This window comes from Pleurodeles waltl, chromosome 8 (assembly GCF_031143425.1).
Source record: "Pleurodeles waltl isolate 20211129_DDA chromosome 8, aPleWal1.hap1.20221129, whole genome shotgun sequence".
In the NCBI taxonomy this organism is placed as follows: domain Eukaryota; kingdom Metazoa; phylum Chordata; class Amphibia; order Caudata; family Salamandridae; genus Pleurodeles; species Pleurodeles waltl.
In genome coordinates, this window is record NC_090447.1 from 463,205,453 (window position 1) to 463,224,759 (window position 19,307).

A 19,307-nucleotide genomic window follows, 5' to 3' on the forward strand; every position below is an offset into this window, starting at 1 on the left:
TGGAAGTGGGACGACCCATTTTCTACCAGGTGCCACATAGCAGTTGCCAGCTACAGTATTTGTTTTGAAAATCTAGCTGTAAAAAAAAAAAAAGAAAAGTTGTGTCCTTCGGATAAGAGCCTATGGCACAATAGGAGATGGGTGTTGGGAGATTTATAACACGGGCAGAGAATCAAAACCGCAGGGCTTAATGAAGACGGTGCTGATGGCATTTTTTTAATCGTGTTATAGAAAACTGGCTTTAACGCGAAAGTTAATACTTTAGACGTGATTTAAATAATACAGGAAAAGGGCTGATTATTTTGCTCTAAATTGTTTTGTGGCATGCTTCGGATTAGGTGTACTAAGCATAGGTCCCAGAGGACTGGATCCTTGCTAGACTTTAGTTTAACCACTAGCTTTATGACTGAATGACAGTTATTTCCATTTAGGTTGACTTTATGAAAGAGTATCTTATGTGGAAATTTTGACAGTCTGGCATGGATTCAGTCCTCCAGGACCTACCTTGGTTGGACACAGTTTCAAGTAGAGATGAGTCTTGGTGGGAATATACTGATCATTCTTTTAACTGTAGCAATGTGTGTAGAAATAAATGCATAACTCAGTTACTGTGTTCTAGTAGCTAATTTGCAGAGCTATTGTTCTACAACAGTACTACTCGAGCAATACCATTGCGAGAAACCTTTTTTCTTTTGTAACCATTAGCATGACTGTCAGATTTTGCTATGCCTCACTTTAAATTGGACACTTCTACGTGTTCGATTCACTTGAAACCATTCTCATTTAAAAATTACTTACTCAGTCAGATCCTTCTTTTGTGATAAATTGCATTTGTTTGTTTTTCTAAAATTATTTGTACAAGTACCTTAAACTAACCATGTCCCGAACCACAAGGATTGCCCTATTTGATCCTAGACAACTATCTAAACGTTACATAACTCAAGTCCCTTGTGTTTTTTTTAAGCCCTACCTTTCCCAAACATTGCTCCCAAACTGCTACCGTGATCTTAAACTTGGTGTTTTCCTTCACTAAAGAATTAACTAGGCGTTCACTCAGCCGTTAACCCGAATTGTTTCCCTGCCCATAACTTTCTTCAAGTCACTTCCTCTAACCTCCAGCCAAACTCTTTTTCCCTAATTCTAAATCTGTGCCATGCCTACTTCTACCACTGACTAAACCTATTCTAGTTTTGCTGAAATGTATGTCACTGTTTTTTTGCCTTTGGTTTTGCTTTTCAAATAAATGTGTTGTCTGAAACGAAATTAAAGAATCCCCAACCTGCTGGCCCTTGATTCGATGGTCTGGGTTGATTTAAAAACAAAAAAACAAAAATGGTTGATTCTGGAAATTAATTTTATCTCCATGTGCATCCTATTTTTAATGGTATATAAACAACTGTAGACAGTTTTTAGTCTGTCAACACTGACCCAACTTCATCTTGTTTTGTTCAGCAACTTGTGAATAATGATTATATTGAAGCACTGTTCCTTGTCACTAGGTCCCAGTTACATTAAGAAACCATAGGTAGCATGAGAAAAAATAATTAGAACCCTTCATTTTATGATAGTAATACTTAAGAAAAAAAAAATGTTCCATTTAGGTTTGTTTAGAATCGGTATGCGCCTTACACCATTTTGGGTTTAGGTCTTGCAAAATATTGTATACTGCAAGGGGCTTAGAGCTTGCCCATTCTATTTGTTGGCTATGTCACTTGTATTTGCTGCCTCCTAATTGGCCAGGGCTTCACTTGCTCTTCTTTCATGTAGAGCATGGGCCAAGTACGGACTGCTTCATCTTGATTACAGTCCTTTGGCTTGCACTTTGAGGTACTATTGTTCTTTATTTTTCCCCTGTTGTCCTTGTTGCTTTTTTCCCCTCTCGCTCCTGTAGTCCCTTTTGCTTCTTTCCTCCTGCCCCCATTGTTAGCGTAGTTTATTCCCCTCCCCCCTGTTAGCACAAGCACCCCCTTTTGTCTGTTGCTCCTTCTCCTCCCACCCCGTTTGTTCTTCTTCTCCCTCGCCCCAGACACCCTCCCCCAATTGTCCAGGTTGCTTTTTCGTCTCCCACCACCAATCATCCCTCTTGCTTTTTCTCCTCCCACAATCCGGTTGTACGTGCTGCTTCTTCCCCTCCCACCCCGCCTTGTCAGTGTTGCTTCTTCCCTCTTCCACCCTCCTGTTGCCTGTGATGCTTCCACCCACCCAAATAAGAGAAAAATCACTGAGAGGCTGCCAGCATTCATAGCGCTTTAAAAAAAAAAAAAAGAGGAAAAAAAGAAGTCCTGTTTGCTCGCACACTCCCTCCTGCTGTGCTTGTTGCCCATTGTCTCCCAATAAACTACATTTTATAGTGCATTGTTTTAATAATAGCTGTTTTACTTGTGTACTACTGGGGAGAAAGCCTTTAGATAACTTTCCCATCTTTTCTACTCTGAGACAAAACTCTGGGCGTGCCCGTGAAAGAAAACAGCCGGGTGGCGACCTTAGCTCATGTCTGAGGCAAGCTGCAGTGGGGGAGGTGTGTGTTGAGGAAGAGGAGACAGGGGTTTACCTGCCAATGATGCAGCAGGGGCAGTGGCACCAGGGCCTAGTTTGTAGCTTACCTCCAGAATTGTTGAAAATTGGGCACACATTGGTCCACCCAAACGCACCCCTGGCCCATCCAGTTATACATTCCTGGAACTGGGCCTGATTCACTGAGGGGTGAATCAGGAGCTCACCACCAAGGCCTGGCTCACCGGGACAAGGGCAGGTTAACAGCGTGGGAAGTCTTACTGTGGAATACTACAATAAACTCGTCTAACTCTTGTAGTAAAGCGCACATGGATATTTTTGTTAATCACCTTCCAAGGACGCCACAAAGTCTGCCTTCTTAATTGTGGCGCTAGGAGTTAGTTTCTTTAAAGGGAATGTGAGTATTGATGAGAGCAGTAGATAGCGTCATTGTTGGAAGAACAATGCAGCACAAAATGCAGACTAGTTTTGTAAACCCCCAACAATAACACAAGCAACCCTTTACAGATTTAATCAGGAGTTTCTTAGAATTCTCGATTCTGGAAAGGAAATCTGTGAACATTCCTGACGAAATTAACAGTTTCAGATGGGTGTGTGGTTAGCTAAGCTAGGTTGATGTGCTGCCATTACTGTTTCTTGAGAAATGTGCTACCTAACCTGCAATGCAGGGCACCCTTCCAAGACTCATTTTTTCTTCTGGACAAGCGTTTTTGCTTTAATTTCTGACAGTCGGCCTTTTTTTATTCACATTTTGGCAGTAAATGTGTAAATTATCATCGTAATTGGTTCAGTCTCTTGTAAACAGCCACGAATCTCATTTCAGGTTCTAGGCCCAGAGATTATAGCTCTGCAGCTCTTGTGCTTTACAAATATTATATGTACAGCTGGCCTTCTTGAAGATGTTCAGCGGTCTGTGTACGGGATGATTCATAATACCTTAAGTGGATGTCAACGACACAGTGCTTAATTTGAGCTAGTGGTTGCAGGTGAGGCCCATGGCACTTATTATTGGGGACTGGCACTTATTTTTCCTCATCAGACTTTCATCCAGAGCACAAAGGAAAAAAAACACAAGGAGAATGGAAGAAAGAAGAGAAAGTTGGAAAACAACGATAAAGGGAGAAAGCCGGGATAACGCGGCACCTGAAGGAGTGAGATAGAGCAAGATAGTGCCAGTTGGTGTATTAAAGAGCCGCACTGTGCAGCCTTGGTATTCAGCACCTCGATCTTTGGTAGCGCCCAGTGAAAGTTTCTAAACAAATCTTTAAGCACCAGCACTTAGTGCTAGTTATGCACTGAGGGGTGTTCTAGGCTGCCCATTTCTCTGCTTACGACTAGTAGTCAGGACTCAAAATGCAAGCAAGCAGGACCTGTTGGATTTGCGGTGCTTGTTCATTTATGTCTAATCATTGTTTACTGTGTCAAAAATTACCAAAGTATGCTTGAGTGACCAGAATAAAACATGTCAATATAAGCGAGACTGGTGCTACACTAAGGCAAACGTATGCAGCTCCCTTGTTGCCACAACACCAAAGTCCAATGGAATGTGCAAGTCTGCAAAAAGTGACTCAAAATGGCGTGTTACTAAATGGGAACAGGTGCCCAAATATTTTGTCTTGAGATCTAAAAATCCTTGCAGGAGCTGACAGCAAGTGTTCTTCATTGAGTTAATATATATTACATTATATTGTAACGTGTTGATGCTTGTGTTGCACTTTGTAAAATAGAGGCTGCACTTAGTGCAGATAATCATTTTTCCGTACTGCACAAATTGAGCTGGGGCCTTTGTGATTGGAGCAAGGAGGGTTCGGCACACAAATTCACATAAAACTAAATCGGGCAAAATCTGCCCTTCTTATTTTTTGGTTTGTCTGTTGAACGAAATTGATTTAAAAACCTGCCCGTATACGCGCTCAGTTAGTCAAACCATTACTGTAACTTATCTCTGCTGTTGCACAAAACACCTACTCCAACTATTTCTTGTTAGGCCTACTTTTGTGGACGAATACAAAGCGGTACACTTGGTCTATTCAAATAAAAATAAATACTTTAGTCTTGGATGACATCTAAAAAAAAAAGTTGAAACCTTAATCTTAAATCTTGCTTAATTCCTATGCTGCAATTAGTGTTTAATGCTAGAACAGCACAGACTACTTTTTCATGTCTCCCTCTGCATGCTGCCAGGTTTGTCTAAGGGGGATTCTCTGTGCGCAAAATTATATAAATGGTCTGGATTGGAAAATAGTCTCTGTGGGTCCTTACTTCGCAGGGTCCTTGAATTTACGTTTCACTGAGACCAGCTCACTGCAAATTTATGTCAGTAAAATGTAGTTCCTTTTGGCTTGCTTGCAATTTTGTGCACCGTAAATCAAAATAATTGTGTTTGTTTCCTTGCATAGGATGAAGAGGAAGAAATCAAACTGGAAATCAATATGTTGAAGAAATATTCTCATCATAGAAACATTGCTACTTACTATGGCGCTTTCATCAAGAAAAGTCCCCCAGGACACGATGACCAACTCTGGGTAAGTAGGTTCTAGCACAAACGCCTGTGCCTTTTGCCTTCATATTTCCCCTTTACTTTTCAGTTAACAAGAGCAGGCATGCACGTCTGGTATGTGGGAGAGAATACACATGGTTTTCCTTTTTTCCCCATAGCAAATGATTAAAGAATCGGCATTAAAGGCTCCATTAAACAGATATTATCTAGATGCTGTATTTACTCATTGGTGTACAGCTTTGGAATTCAAATGCCCCATCCTATATTGTTGCTCAGCCAACTGATTTTAAAAACCAGCATGTGAATGACCCAGTAACGTAGTTGTGATGTTTTCATATCTTGCTTTATTAGCTAGTTAAACACGCTCTTATCACAGAACACCAAAAGGACTCTGCAAACTATTTGCTTCTCTTCCCCCAATGGCTCTATGAGAAAGCCCACTCATGACTTACAAAGGTATTCGCAAATGTAGAGGTGTTTGCACCATCACCACCCTCAGGATGCTGCAGGACATCGCTGTTTCAAAAGTCCTTTTTTTCCACAAAGACCTTAAAACCTCAGAGTGTCTTGTGATTATCAGACTGTTTGTGCTCTTGGAACAGATATTATTTGATCCAATACAGATAGTGCAGAGGTCAGAGAGTCAAAAATATGAATTTGTTTTTAATGTGTTTGTTTTACTGCTTAAGTGCCAAATTGTACTTGCTTCTGCACCTAACCACCCATAACTGATGCTCAGCTTGTACTAAACTCAGCTCTTTATCTCATTCCTTTCCGAGTTGTGTAGCGTGCCTCACCCTGGGGTATCTGATCGCTTGTTTGGATCCGATGGTCAGCAAGCTACAGTCAAGACAAAGGGAGTGGCTGACTCTGGTGATGCTTCAGCTATCAGTGATGTGTCTATGATGCAGCTGCATGACAGTCTGTGTGCCACTAAAAATCCAACACTCATCTTTTGGCTGAACATTGACCCCCTACATTCATATTTGGGTGGTTTTAATAACACTGACTAGAGCACTGGTCACTTCCAGCATGGCCTGGGGAAACAATAAAAAATTGAGGTGCAACAGGCTTGGATAGGGACATCCATGAAAAGTTGTATTCCCTAATATCAACTTGTTTCCTGGGTTCGTGGCAGAGAAGAAAGAAGACCCTTCTGTCTGCCAGACACAGCAGAAGAGAGCAAATGTTTTGTTGCAGGTCTATATAATAAAGTGGGACCGTTTTATATAACTCTGTGCTTTGCAGTGAACCTAGAACTTGTACCATATTACCCAAGCTAGAAGGCTCTCTTAATCCCATTGAAGGTCTGGTGCTACATACATTGCTTCAACACATCATCATGCCTGCTTTGTGCTCCAAGCTAGAATTCTTGTATCTTGAATTGTTTGTCGTCCTGTCCTTGATAGTCGTTGCTATAGAACGATCCACAGTGGAACTGTGCAGGATTATGTAAGTGGTGGAAAACTGCATATGGTACATATACATGATATTGAATTGATATCTTCCTTCTCTTGGATTTGCATGTGCTTAGGGGACAGACCAAACCTTCTGTATTTACTGAAAATGGATTTTGGTTCTCTCTAGCCTAGAAAGATTAAATCAATTCATGAACTATTGAGTTTAATTTTAATACCAGCATCAATCTCTATCCATGCTAGTAAAAAATAATACCAACAAGTGGGCTCTTGGAGATAAAGTTTGTAGATTATCCTTAAATTCTTAATGATAGCTGGAATCTGAGAACCAATCGGCCTGTGCTGTTTTAACCTTTATATTATTTGACACCACAATTTGTTCCCTTTACGTCCTCCTAGGAGTGTCAGAATAACAGTTGTAAGTGTGCTCATTTCATTTGGTCTGGAACATTATTAGAAACCCTCCTGGCACAAAGGAAGCTTCTACAAAAGGAAATATGGTGTTTCAAAAATCTCCTGCAGGAAACTCTATGGGCCAAACTGCACTATGAGTCAGGAATATCCGACTTAAAACGTTTTAGGAAATTGATTAACTATTAAAAAAGGGCCAAAGGCAGCCCACAGTGCTAACATAACTGAGGAATCCTGGGTTAATCACTTGAAGTCGCATTTTAGGGAAATTCCTACTGTAGGAGTTGAGCCAATTCAGTGGGAGAAGGATACCCAGGAATCCGACGACTTGAACACCTTGGTAATTACAGCATCTGAGATAACAAAGATCATTGGGAAATCACGATCTGATTGTGCGCCTGGCCCCAATGGACTACCACAAGCACTGTTTAAACAGTTAACGAAAAGATGGGCGGATTTCCTGGCTGCAATGTTTAACCACATCTCATCAACCGGAATTGTTCTGGCAAGTTGGAAGGGCTCAATAATTCACCCCATTTATAAGGGAGGGAAAGCCGCCTCTCCAAGCAAATACAAATGAATTGCCCTCCTAGATGTGAACCTTAAATACATTTCTGTATGTTTGTTGTAGCATTTAGTCATGGGCAGTAGGTAATGGCATACTTCCCATGAATCAAACTGGTTTTATTAAGAACCAGGTCACTGTAACGAATCTCCTGGTGCTAGGTCTGAGTATCAATAGAGCGAAGGCAACAGGGACCCCATTATATTTGTTCTTTGTTGACTTTAAAGCAGCTTTTAAGTGTGTACCTCGTTGTGAATTGTGACAAAAATTACAGCAATGGCAGCTGCCCTCAACCTTTTTAAATGCTATTAGATTACTTTACTCCGATACGTGGGTGAAGGTTAAAATTGAAGAGGGCTCACACCTATCAAGGGCAGTCAGAACAACAGTTGGTTTAAAACAAGGCTGCACTTTAGCACCAATTCTCTTCAATCTTTTATATTGCAGACCTTTCCACAATGCTAAATAGCCAGTATGCCCATCCACCAACACTTGGTGGTCATCAGCTATCCGACCTGCAATATGCGGATGACCAGATGTTGCTTAGCAACACCAGAATAGGTATGCAGAAATTGATGAATACGCTAGGAGGGTATAAAAAAACAAATGAATTGGAAATAAACCAGTCTAAAACAAAAAAGATTGCCCTCAACCGTAGACCCTCTACCCATCGTAAATGGTATTTGAATAAGATAATAGAGGAAGTGGCCTCCTACAGGTATTTAGAGGTCACAGTAGATTCAAGAGGCGACTATGCGTGTCACAGGGAAGTGATAAAAAACAAAGCGCAAGCACTCATTCATGCATTTGGAATCCTAGCAGAGACTATCCGCAGGCTTACCCTTAAACTGCTAACAACAATAATGAGAGCAAAATTACTTCCAGCACTTGCTTATCGAACTGAAACAATGAGGGGTGGCGGGGGGGTGGAGGTAGCTCTCCTGGATAAACTCTTGGTAAAATCCTACAAGCGTGTTTTCCAGTTACCTAGATCATCATCGCTGGCCCAGGTCAGACTGGCATGCTCGCTAGTAAAGCAGTCATTAGCCAGACCTGCAGCATCTATTAACTGCTGTCATAAAATGTGGCATGCCCCAAAAGGGACGTTGGCTAACTTAGTAAGGCAGGAAATTAACCTTGAAAGGGAGAAATGGTAATTATAAAGAGTATTTGGATAGAAGCTTAAAGCATTTGGATCTGGCTGAATTATGGGACCAGACGCTGTCTAGTCCAGCATTCAAGAAAGTAGTGAATAAATCAAGTAAACTACATAGTTGGCTAGAAGACATGGAGGTACTGGCTAAAAGGTCTCATGGTTTGTTGTTTCTTAAGTCATATAAAACTTACAAAGAATCACCATTGTTGGCCGCTCCATATTCTCTGAAAATTAAACAACGCTTCCTAAGGCTAAGGCTAGGCGAAATGCAAACGCTTGTAACTCATTCTTCCATTTTGACATGAGGTCTAAGAGCCGATCAGGAATGCCTCTTATGTCACCTTGCGGTGGAACCTCTAGTGCGCATGGTCTGCATTTGTCCAGCTTTAGCCATTCAAAGAAAAATTTTGAAAAAATAATTTAATGATTTGGGGATTAGAACATGTGGACAAGCCCTAAACAAAGCACTCAATCCAAGAAATGAAGTACGGAACATTAGGCTGGTCCAACTTCTGGAAACCTTTATCTCTTACTGCCCCTCCAAGAACTTAGGGTCTCAAGTAAAAAAAACTTGATGTGTGGTCCGGCGCCTCCCATAATCTTAGCAGATATGAATAATGTTGGGGGAGTTAACCCACATTCTACCGTGATTTCAAATACCTTTTATATGCTCGAAAATAGCCTTATGGTAGGATAATAAGTCTGAAGGAAGTAGGGGGGGAAACCATGTAAACATGCGCTTTATCGTGATTTTAACTATGGGTTTTATATTTGTAAATGGACTTCAGGGGTTATTGTGTTTATTGCACTGACATGTCCTTTGATACTGTATTAATTATTTTTTGTGCGATTTTATGAGGAACATGTTTTATGGTTTTTATTAACTAATAAAATAAACACTACTACTGCTACCACCATTTCAGGTTTTGTTAGACCATGTGATGGAATCTGCTGTTTATGGTTATCAAATGTCTGTCACCATTTTGACGTTTAAGGCCTGTTGACCTCTTCCCTGTGCTTTTTTTTTTCGATTTAGAATTTATCACAGCCTATACCTTAGCTTATCAGGTGTTTTATATAAGGTCACTGGATTTTTGTCTTTGATGTCTTGACTACTGTAGATATGTACAAACCTGTCCTATTACCAGTGCTTTGGCACTAATCACAATCTACCCACTGTTACTTAATCAAGAGAATGCTCAGCATGACATTAGTAACACTCTTAGCTGGACTGGGTCCTCTCCGTTCAGTTAGGTAACCAGGTCACCCCCTTTGCGGACACCTAATTATTCAAGGCTAGCGAAGCCAAGCACTGAAGGCCTACTGTAGCATTTGGAACAGAGGATAAAACATTACAGTAATTAAAATGCAAGCACCATGTTCAGCTAATAATAGATTTTCAAAGAATGACTTTAAGCAAAAGGTAAATAAAAAGAACATTTAGAATTATGATTCACATTGAAAACCAGAAGTGTCTAGCACTGTCTGGGACCGAGTTATGGACGTGAATATTTTGTGGTGTTTATAGTGTGTACATATTTGCCTCTTTATTTCGTAAAGTGGACTGTAAAGCTTATGTTTGGTGAACACTCTCTGATCTTTACTGATCGTATGAGCCAACGGGTGAAGGATAACATGTGAAAGAAGTCCAGTTTACCAACCTTTGGTATGATGTGTTTTGCCCTTTAGTTCAATTGTATTTAGCCAGGAGTTCAACACTTGGTATCTCACTGAGCTTGAAGTTGCTGAGTTTTCAGTTTAAAGACAGCAAATAAAATGCACTTCCAAACAAGGGTCCCTTCCAATCAGTCAGTAGCGAGTCTTGGGAACCCCAACTCTGTAAATATCTTTAGGGTTATATTATGGCTTCAGAATATGATGGCACTGTCTGATTTTCTTTATTGTTTTTCATTGCTTAAAGATATAACTCTAGTTGGACTTAATCTTATTAAACAATATTTACTGTACGGTATTGTATCTGTGTTCCTTTAACCACTAGCGCTTGCCACAGTAAAAATGTAGTTCACTGCTCCTGTAGAGTTAATTGCCTCCTGGAGTGCAGCAGTATTGCTTTTCCTGGAGCACTAGTGAACTACACTACCCACCCAAGATAGAACCCAGTAAATGCTCTTTTCCTCAGGATCTTAAATAAAGTCTCACTTGCAGCTCTTCTCCTTGCGGGGAAGTATGGCTTATCAGCTTCCACAAATACACTGGACCGACCACAGATGTGTCCACTTCACCTTCCGACGCGAGACTCTCCACCTACGCACACAACCCATCCCTCGCAGACATTGGAACAAAATCCCCACGGAACAGCTTCTCTCCACTCCGCGACAACCAACCCACCTTCTCCACCGACCCCAACGATGCAGCCCTCAGCCTCACGCATTGGATCACCAACTGCGCGGACAACCTCGCACCCCTCAGACGCCGCCCAAGACAGACCAACAGCAGGAAACCTCTTTGGTTCACAGACACCCTCAAGGAATCGAAAAAAACCTGCTGCACCCTCAAGAAAGCCTGGCGCAAGGACCACACCGCAGAAAACATGTCTGCCCTCAAACGCCACCCGCGAACACCACCAACTGATCCGCACCACCAAAATAACTTCCTTCACAGACAGACTGGACAAGAACACTCACAACAGCAAAGAACTCTTCAACATTGTCAAAGAGCTCTCCAATCCTAATGCCAACGCCAACGCCATCACGCCCTCACAAGACCTCTGTAACTCCCTCGCCACCTTCTTCCATCGTAAGATCACAGACCTACACGACAGCTTCGGACACCAGACCCAGCCAACCACCACAGAACCTACAACCCCAGCCATCACCCTCAACGCCTGGACTCACATCAGCACGGAAGAGACCAAAGCTGCCATGAACTCCATCCACTCCGGTGCCCCCTCGAACCTCTGCCCACACTTCATCTTCAACAAAGCCGACGACATCATCGCCCCGCATCTCCAGACCATTATCAACAGCTCGTTTACTTCCGCCACCTTCCCCTAGAGCTGGAAACACGCAGAAGTCAACGCCCTACTGAAGAAACCTTCAGCGGACCCCAGCGACCTGAAGAACTTCCGCCCCATCTCGCTCCTCCCCTTCCCTGCCAAAGTCATAGAGAAGACCGTCAACAAGCAACTTACCAACTTCCTTGAAGACAACAACCTACTCGACCCCTCTCAGTCCGGATTCCGAGCCAATCACAGCACAGAAACCGCCCTCCTCTCAGTCACAGACGACATCAGAACTCTGATGGACAACGGAGAAACAGTCGCCCTCATCCTCCTCGACCTCTCGGCTGCCTTCGACACCGTCTGCCACCGAACCCTAATATCCCGCCTCCGCTCCACCGGTATCCGAGGACAGGCCCTGGACTGGATCACCTCTTTCCTCTCCAACCACTCCCAAAGAGTCTACCTCCCACCGTTCCGCTCAGACCCCACCGAGATCATCTGCGGCGTCCCACAAGGCTCCTCGCTCAGCCCGACTCTCTTCAATGTCTACATGAGCCCCCTCGCCGACATCGTACGCAAACACAACATCAACATCACCTCCTACGCCGACGACACTCAGCTGATACTTTCCCTCACCAAGGACCCCACCAGCACCAAGACCAACCTGCAAGATGGAATGAAAGACGTCGCAGAATCGATGAAACTCAGCCGTCTGAAACTGAACTCCGACAAAACGGAAGTCCTCATCCTCGGAAACACCCCGTCTGCCTGGGACGACTCCTGGTGGCCCACGGCCCTGGGCACCGCACCGACCCCTTCAGACCACGAGCGCAACCTCTGATTCATCCTGGACCCACTTCTCACCATGACAAAACAAGTCAACGCCGTATCATCTTCCTGCTTCCTCACCCTCCGCATGCTCCGAAAGATCTTCCGTTGGATCCCCGCCAACACCAGAAAGACTGTGACACACGCCCTCGTCACGAGCCGCCTGGACTACGGTAACACCCTATACGCAGGAACCACCGCTAAACTCCAGAAACGTCTGCAGCGAATACAAAACGCCGCCGCCTGCCTTGTCCTCGACATACCCCGCAACAGCCACATCTCCGCCCACCTGAGACACCTGCACTGGCTTCCCATTAACAAAAGGATCACCTTCCGGCTCCTCACCCACGCACACAAAGCCCTCCACAACAAGGGACCCGAATACCTCAGCCGTCGCCACAGTTTCTACACGCCCACCCGTCAACTTCGCTCCGCCAACCTTGCTCTCGCCGCCGTCCCTCGCATCCGCCGCACCACGGCAGGTGGGAAATCCTTCTCCTACCTGGCGGCCAAGACATGGAATTCCCTCCCCACCAACCTCAGGACCACCTCGCATTCCGGAGGCAACTCAAGACCTGGCTCTTTGAGCAGCAGTAACCCCCTCCCCCTAGCGCCTTGAGACCCTCACGGGTGAGTAGCGCGCTTTATAAATGTTTTTGATTTGATTTGATTTGAAATCACAACATCAAGGAATTCACAAATCCTGTCTTGGTTCCTAATGGAGAGCAACCACCGGTAAAGGTCTGTTCCTGTCTTGGGTACTGCGAAGGACTGGTGTGCAGGATCTTCAGGATGCCAGAATGTGTTAAAAGGTCTTGACACCAGGTGCTGCTATTTGTCCCCACTTGCAGGCCCTTTCACGAATCCCTGGCCAGCTTAAGGACTGCTCTGTCCCAATCAGGGAGGTGCATCTTCTGCCTGTGTCCATGCGACTCACAGACTCCCCAAACAGATTGCACAAGGTCAGACTAATTTGGTTTGGTTAAGGCGGGGTTCTTCAAACGGCTGTACGGGCGCCCTCTAGTGGGGCCACAAGTGATCCCAGGGGGGAGGAGGAGGGCCTTGGGGGCGTGGGGGGCACCAGGCTCTGACCAAAAGAAGCATTATGCATATAACAGTGCTTTGTTTTAAGCAGAAAAGTTTATTGCATTTATACAAAGGTAACCGAACTTAACTGCAGTGTTTAAATAAGCCTAGACATATTTAAACATTGCCTATTAGAATAATTGTGAAATTTTTTGAGGGGGATCAGATGAATTTTTTTTTTTGTTCACCTGTGGCAGAGCGGCATTAAAAAGTTTGAAAACCTCTGGGTTGAAGTGTTATTTGGGATTCATTGAAGTCCGCGCCCAGGGGATTGTACTGTATCAGAGGAAGCCTGCTCTAACAACGGTGAGTCCTGACAAACCCACCCCCAACTCGCGCACTAGTTAAGACTGGTGTTAGGAAGGGGTGTCTTGTACTTAGAAGAAGGCTGTCATGTCCCCTAGAGGCAAAACACAGCCTGCGAGTAAATAGCCTTTTGTGCAGCCGTGCACACTCATCGATCCACCTTTGTGGTAAAGCACTCACGTGATGCACACACCACCTGTGCTCGTCTAGCGCGCGCCATTCACGTCGCTTCCCGGCAAGAAAGGGGGGAGTGAGCGGGCCTTTGAATGGCCGTCGCCCCTCAAATATACAGTTGCTTCCATCGCTGTTAGTGACCTCATAATCTGGTGATACGAGAGGGCACTATCCCCACTCACTCGATTTGGGGAGAGGTCGCTTTGGTTTCTCTCCCTCACCCTCGTCAGGAGCCCTTAGCGGCACAGCAAACACTTAGGGCTCCTCCAGTAGACTTAGGCTGCAGAGTTCACCCGAGGGAAAGCCGGGATTGGCCAAAAACGAGGATGTTTGCCACGACATTAACCATGATCATGATCTGTGGCAATAATTTCTTTTTGCAAAGATTTCTCAGGTAGATTAATTCTAGGGCAGTGATTCAAGATTGCGGATTGAGTTTGGGCAGCACTCACGAAAAACATTGCTGTTGCCACCTCAACAACAATGACATTCGGTTTCTATTTAGACATTTTCTTACAGCGCTGCATAACCTGAGCCCCGTGGCGCTTGGCGTGGCGGTGCTTGTCCTCTGCGCCTGTGTCTTGTGTGGTCGAGGGGGCTACATTCATGTTCCTTTGTCAGGAGGCCGGCTCTTCCGGAATGCCTTTGAACTCTCATGACAAAGCGTGTGCTTGTTCCAGTTTGGTGTCGGTGTTCACGGAGCTGCAGAGAAATGTGTTGGTTGCAGGGCAGCCTCCCTTGTGCTCCCAGCAGATGAAAGAATCCTGTGTGCAAATTCTGCCGACAGTAAATCACCGGGAGAAGCATGTGACTTAGTGGCCTTTAAAACCGCTCCTGCCCTGTGACATGATGGCTGATAAATGGCATTCTGTTTAGTTAATTAAATTATCTGGTTAATCAGCATGCTTGCTTTTAAATTGCATTTTGCCAGAAAGCCGTCATTTTGCTTGATAAACACTTTATTCTGTTCGGGGAGAGATAAACTGATAAAGAAACAGGTAATGGTCTTTTAGGGTAAGTGACGTATTAACTACCACATCACTGACATCATTTCGCATTTATAATCGCTTAGGAAAGTTGTGTTGCACCAAGGCAGCCCTCGTTCCAGCTTTATAGCCAGAAGAGGTCGTACATGTAACCGAGCTTGAACGTAGCACCTCGATGAGTGTAAAACGCACCAGTCACAGAAATGACCAAAAGGCGGCTTGCTAGTGGCTTGATGTTTTTTTTTCTCCATAAATAAAATAAAGTGGAAAACAGTTACACTGACTTGGTTGCATGCTGACTAGGTACTAGCAACGAATACGCCTCTCCCTTAATTTTCTTGGAGTACTCATTTTGGGAATATCAATATGCATCAAAGTATCAAATGAATCAATTAACCAGCGCTTTACCTACTTTACCTTTACCAGCGAGGCCTACTGCCTTTGCCAATGCTTCAAATGGAAGCTCTTTCCCATTGCAAATTTTCCGTTCCGTCAGTTTGCACCGCCACTTCACGTTGTAGAGTAGATGTAACTAAAGGATTATCATTGATTCAGTATGGTGAACACAATACCTATAAACCCCGGCGTCCTATAAATGACTCAGATGAGGTCCCCGGATTTCATTAATGATTCAGTGGGGGGTCCACAGAGGTCATAAGGTTAAGAACAGCTGCTGTAAACCTTCTAATGTGCTGCAGTTTCAGATTCACCTTGAAGTTTAAAGCGTGACCATGATCAGTGGCGTCCACCAATATCTCAAGGTGGGGAGAGGGCACACAATAAAATTAAAAATAAGAATAAAACAAACTTACCTGTCCGCCACTAACACAGCTGGCTGCCTAGCTGCTCTCCCGATGGTGATGGTGTCCCAGCAGTCCCAGGGGCACCAGCACTGGCTTCCCATACAGTCCTGGCACTGCTCTCATGCTATACCTAGCATGAGAGCAGCACCAGAATTGGTCTAAGCGGCTTGGTCTGCATTAGGAGTCTGTTCAGTCTCTCTAACCAGGCTGTGCAACACAACTGGGTTGGAGAAACCTGAGTGCGCATGTCAGCTTGGCTGGCGTAAGATGGCCGGCCAAACGGACATGCGCAGTTAGGTGCACTCACTCCTCCTCCCATAGCCCAGCCCCTCCCTGCACATGCCAGCTGAGTCAGCAATTGAAAGATAAAACGATAATCAAATATAGTTTTATTTTTCAGCTGCTGGCTCTGAGCCAGTGGGCAACACTCCTTCGCCATTGCAGAGGAGCTGCCCCTGACCACAATGCCGATTCACGGTCTGCATTTTAGCAGTATCAATTCGTTATATCTTTACATTTTAGTGATACTGACCGAAAAAGTTAATGTTATCTCGTAGTGAAAACCCTTCTTGTCAGTTGATCAGCAAGCCACAAGCTGTTTCACCTGCCCATCGACTTGGAGTTTATTAAATTAACATTGTTGTTACAACAACGCTGTAAAACATTGAAATGTTTTGCATTTTTTGCCATGAGTTTCCTTGTAGGCTTCCTGAGCTCGTGCAACGCCAGAGTCCCACTGGAGAAGGGGATAAATGAGAACGCTGTAACAAGGCTAATCAGACAGTCCATTCTGATACCCAGAAAAGGCATGACATTATTTTTAATTAGTCGTCCTCCGTTTACTCTGTTGTCGTTCTCTCCCTTTACCAGCTAGTGCGGTTCCTTGCTGCCGCAGTTGAAAGTATTTAAATTGCTGTTTCAGAACACAATGTTTTAAAATTTTGTAAGGGTGTTTTTTGTGTGAGCAGCTGTTATTGTGACCATACTCATCTGCCAGGTCATATTATTCTAGTAATCTTTGAGAACACCTCATTCCCCTGTGCATACCTGCATACCGTTCTTTACTCCTGCTTTTAGGTTGAACGTGCATTGGTACATGCACCAGTCTTTGCTAACCTATTGTATTCAATTCTTTAAGCAGCTTTGTGTCAGCCTCCACCCATTGGCTTCTTTGACTCCGGAATCTTCAGTCATTGGCCTGAGACACTATCAATCACATCTTGGACCAGAATCCAGGAGAATTGTGGTCTCACTGTCTACTGTCTTTTGGGTGTATCTGTCCACCTCCTCTGGAATGGATGAGAGACTGTTTTACATCTGGAAATAACACTCTTCCATCACTTTTAATCCCTTTTCTCATCTATGCATTATACCCGCAGTGGAGTTCTTTGATATTTAAATTGTCATGCTCTGCAGTAGGCATTTTTTACATTGTTTTGCTCAGTGCTCGCATATGGACGTCAAACCTTTTAGCTTTGCTAATGCGTGTTCCTCTAAGCCTTGAGGAGCATTCATCCTCAATCGCCACGATAACTCTCAATGCCATCCTCTGTTTAGAATGTTAGGTCTTGCTGATAGACATGCTTGGCCATTTTCTTTGAAATACCTGTTGAGAACAATATGAGGATTTCAAAGCCTAATCACGAGTTAAATATACGTATGTACAATTACTAGTAGTAAATCTACTCTTACACTTTTGAATAACTTTACTACTTTGGGCTAGTCACAAAATCTCAGTGTACATGAGTTTCTCATAAGTGTAGACTTGCATGACCCCTTCCACTAAAAAAGTAGGTAGAGTAAATTTTGCAAGTGCATATTTACTACTGCTATAAAGGAGCAGTAATAAGTCCTGCACCACACATAGCCAACCACTGATACTGCAACCACCTCGCACAGAAAATAATGGTGGCTGAGACTTAAAATTAAATCCTAGAGGGAAATGTTAAATTACATTAATTTATTTAAAATATTTAGCGATATACATTTTTTTTTTTAAAGTCAATTTATTAACATTTTGTTAATTTATACATTTAAGTACCACTCTTTTATTAAAATAAATTACTTTTAATTGTATACACTTTAAGTTAGTGCATAAATATAGTTTTTTTTTACTTAAGGTGTTTTTTAATGAAAAGGTAAAACAATTTCATTTAATATATTTAAATAAATTAAATATTGAATTCAAAGTTCAGTTAATAGTGCTGTAGCATTTTTTTGTTCTACATTTAACATAAATATATGAACTTACTTTACATTAATATTGACCAGCCTTGCCTTCAGGTTGGTCAGCGCTAGTTGCCACCTTAGATGTGACACCCAAATACTTTGGGACATGGTTGATGATATCTTATCAGGAGTCCCAGAAGCCTTACGGGCTTTGTTGTCTTAAACTATTCAGGGTGGCCATGATACGGCCACGTTTATCATGTGCTCTGGCCTAGACTCCACTCAATGTCTAGGAAGGGCTATTGGGCCAAGTGTTACTCCGATGCTATGCATGGTTTAGTTTGACAGTCCTTAATAGACGTATTTGGGTAAAAGGCAGCTCTGGCCTGGAGCATTTTGAGGGGGTCCTATCCATAGGTTTCTCATTGGACCTTTCAATACCAGAGTGGCAAGCCCCCTGCCCACCCAACCCCTGACAGTGTCACCCTTTCCTGGCATTTGCCAGAGGCTTGGCCTATCAACAGCATCAGGACCAGCCACTGCACCACAGGTCTCCCAGCCATTTCAAGTCAAGGCAGTGGGTCTAACTGAGACGGCTAGGTCATCAGGTAAAATGTATGGCCAAATCCTCCACCCCTCTGACAACCACAGAACTTTTTTGGTGCACCCTTAGCAGCACACAGCCATCTAGTAGGATGCAGGGTCAACCTCTTCGTTCAGGGATGGCAAAGCATTACATCAGACAAAGTGGGTCATTCAAATTGTCCAAATTGACTATGTCCTGTCAGTTATTTCAAATCACCGCACCTGCATTGGAGCAGCTTTCAGCAGACCAGCTATTCATTGCACCGGGAGGTTCAGGTTCTTCTGGCCAAAGGAGCCATAGATAGGGTACCATCCTTGGAAGTAGATACTGGATATTATTCACACAACTTTCTTGTGTTGAAGAAGGATGGAGACCTTCACCCTATTGGTTCTTTGTCATCTCCTGCACAAAGACAAAATCATGACGCTTCCCTGGTCCGGGTTCCTTCTGTCATGGATCACAGAGACTGGATGGTGGCATTGGACTTGCAGGAAGCCTATTTACATTTTCTAGTTCCTCAGGCCCATAGATGCTTTCTGCGGTTCAATGTAGGCCATTAGCACTTTGAGTTCCCTCTCCATTTCGGGCTCACCAGTGCTGCTCAGGTGCTCAAAAAGGAGATTGCAGTGTCACTGCTCATCTTTGGAGGTCGGGGACAGAATTCATCCTCTGATAGGACAACTGGATATTGAAGACAAGCTCCTCTCAGTTAGTTGCAGACCACCTCTAACAAAGAGCAAACCTCTTGACATTGTTGGGGTTCTCAATCAACCTGCCAACGTCACACCTGACTCGTTTGCAGAGACTCCCTTTCATCTGAGCTCGATGTTGCTGACTCAGTCC

The 19,307-nt window shown here is 43.7% G+C and overlaps 1 protein-coding gene across 11 annotated transcripts in view; it reads left to right on the top strand.

The window, feature by feature from the left end:
* Nucleotides 1-19,307, top strand: part of MAP4K4 (mitogen-activated protein kinase kinase kinase kinase 4) — a 513,631-nt gene that overhangs the window by 261,057 nt on the left and 233,267 nt on the right. For all 11 annotated transcript variants that reach the window (XM_069204415.1, XM_069204417.1, XM_069204419.1 and 8 more), the window contains exon 4: nucleotides 4,914-5,039. In XM_069204415.1, coding sequence (XP_069060516.1) covers nucleotides 4,914-5,039 — 126 coding nt within the window. The remainder of the gene's footprint in view (nucleotides 1-4,913; nucleotides 5,040-19,307) is intronic.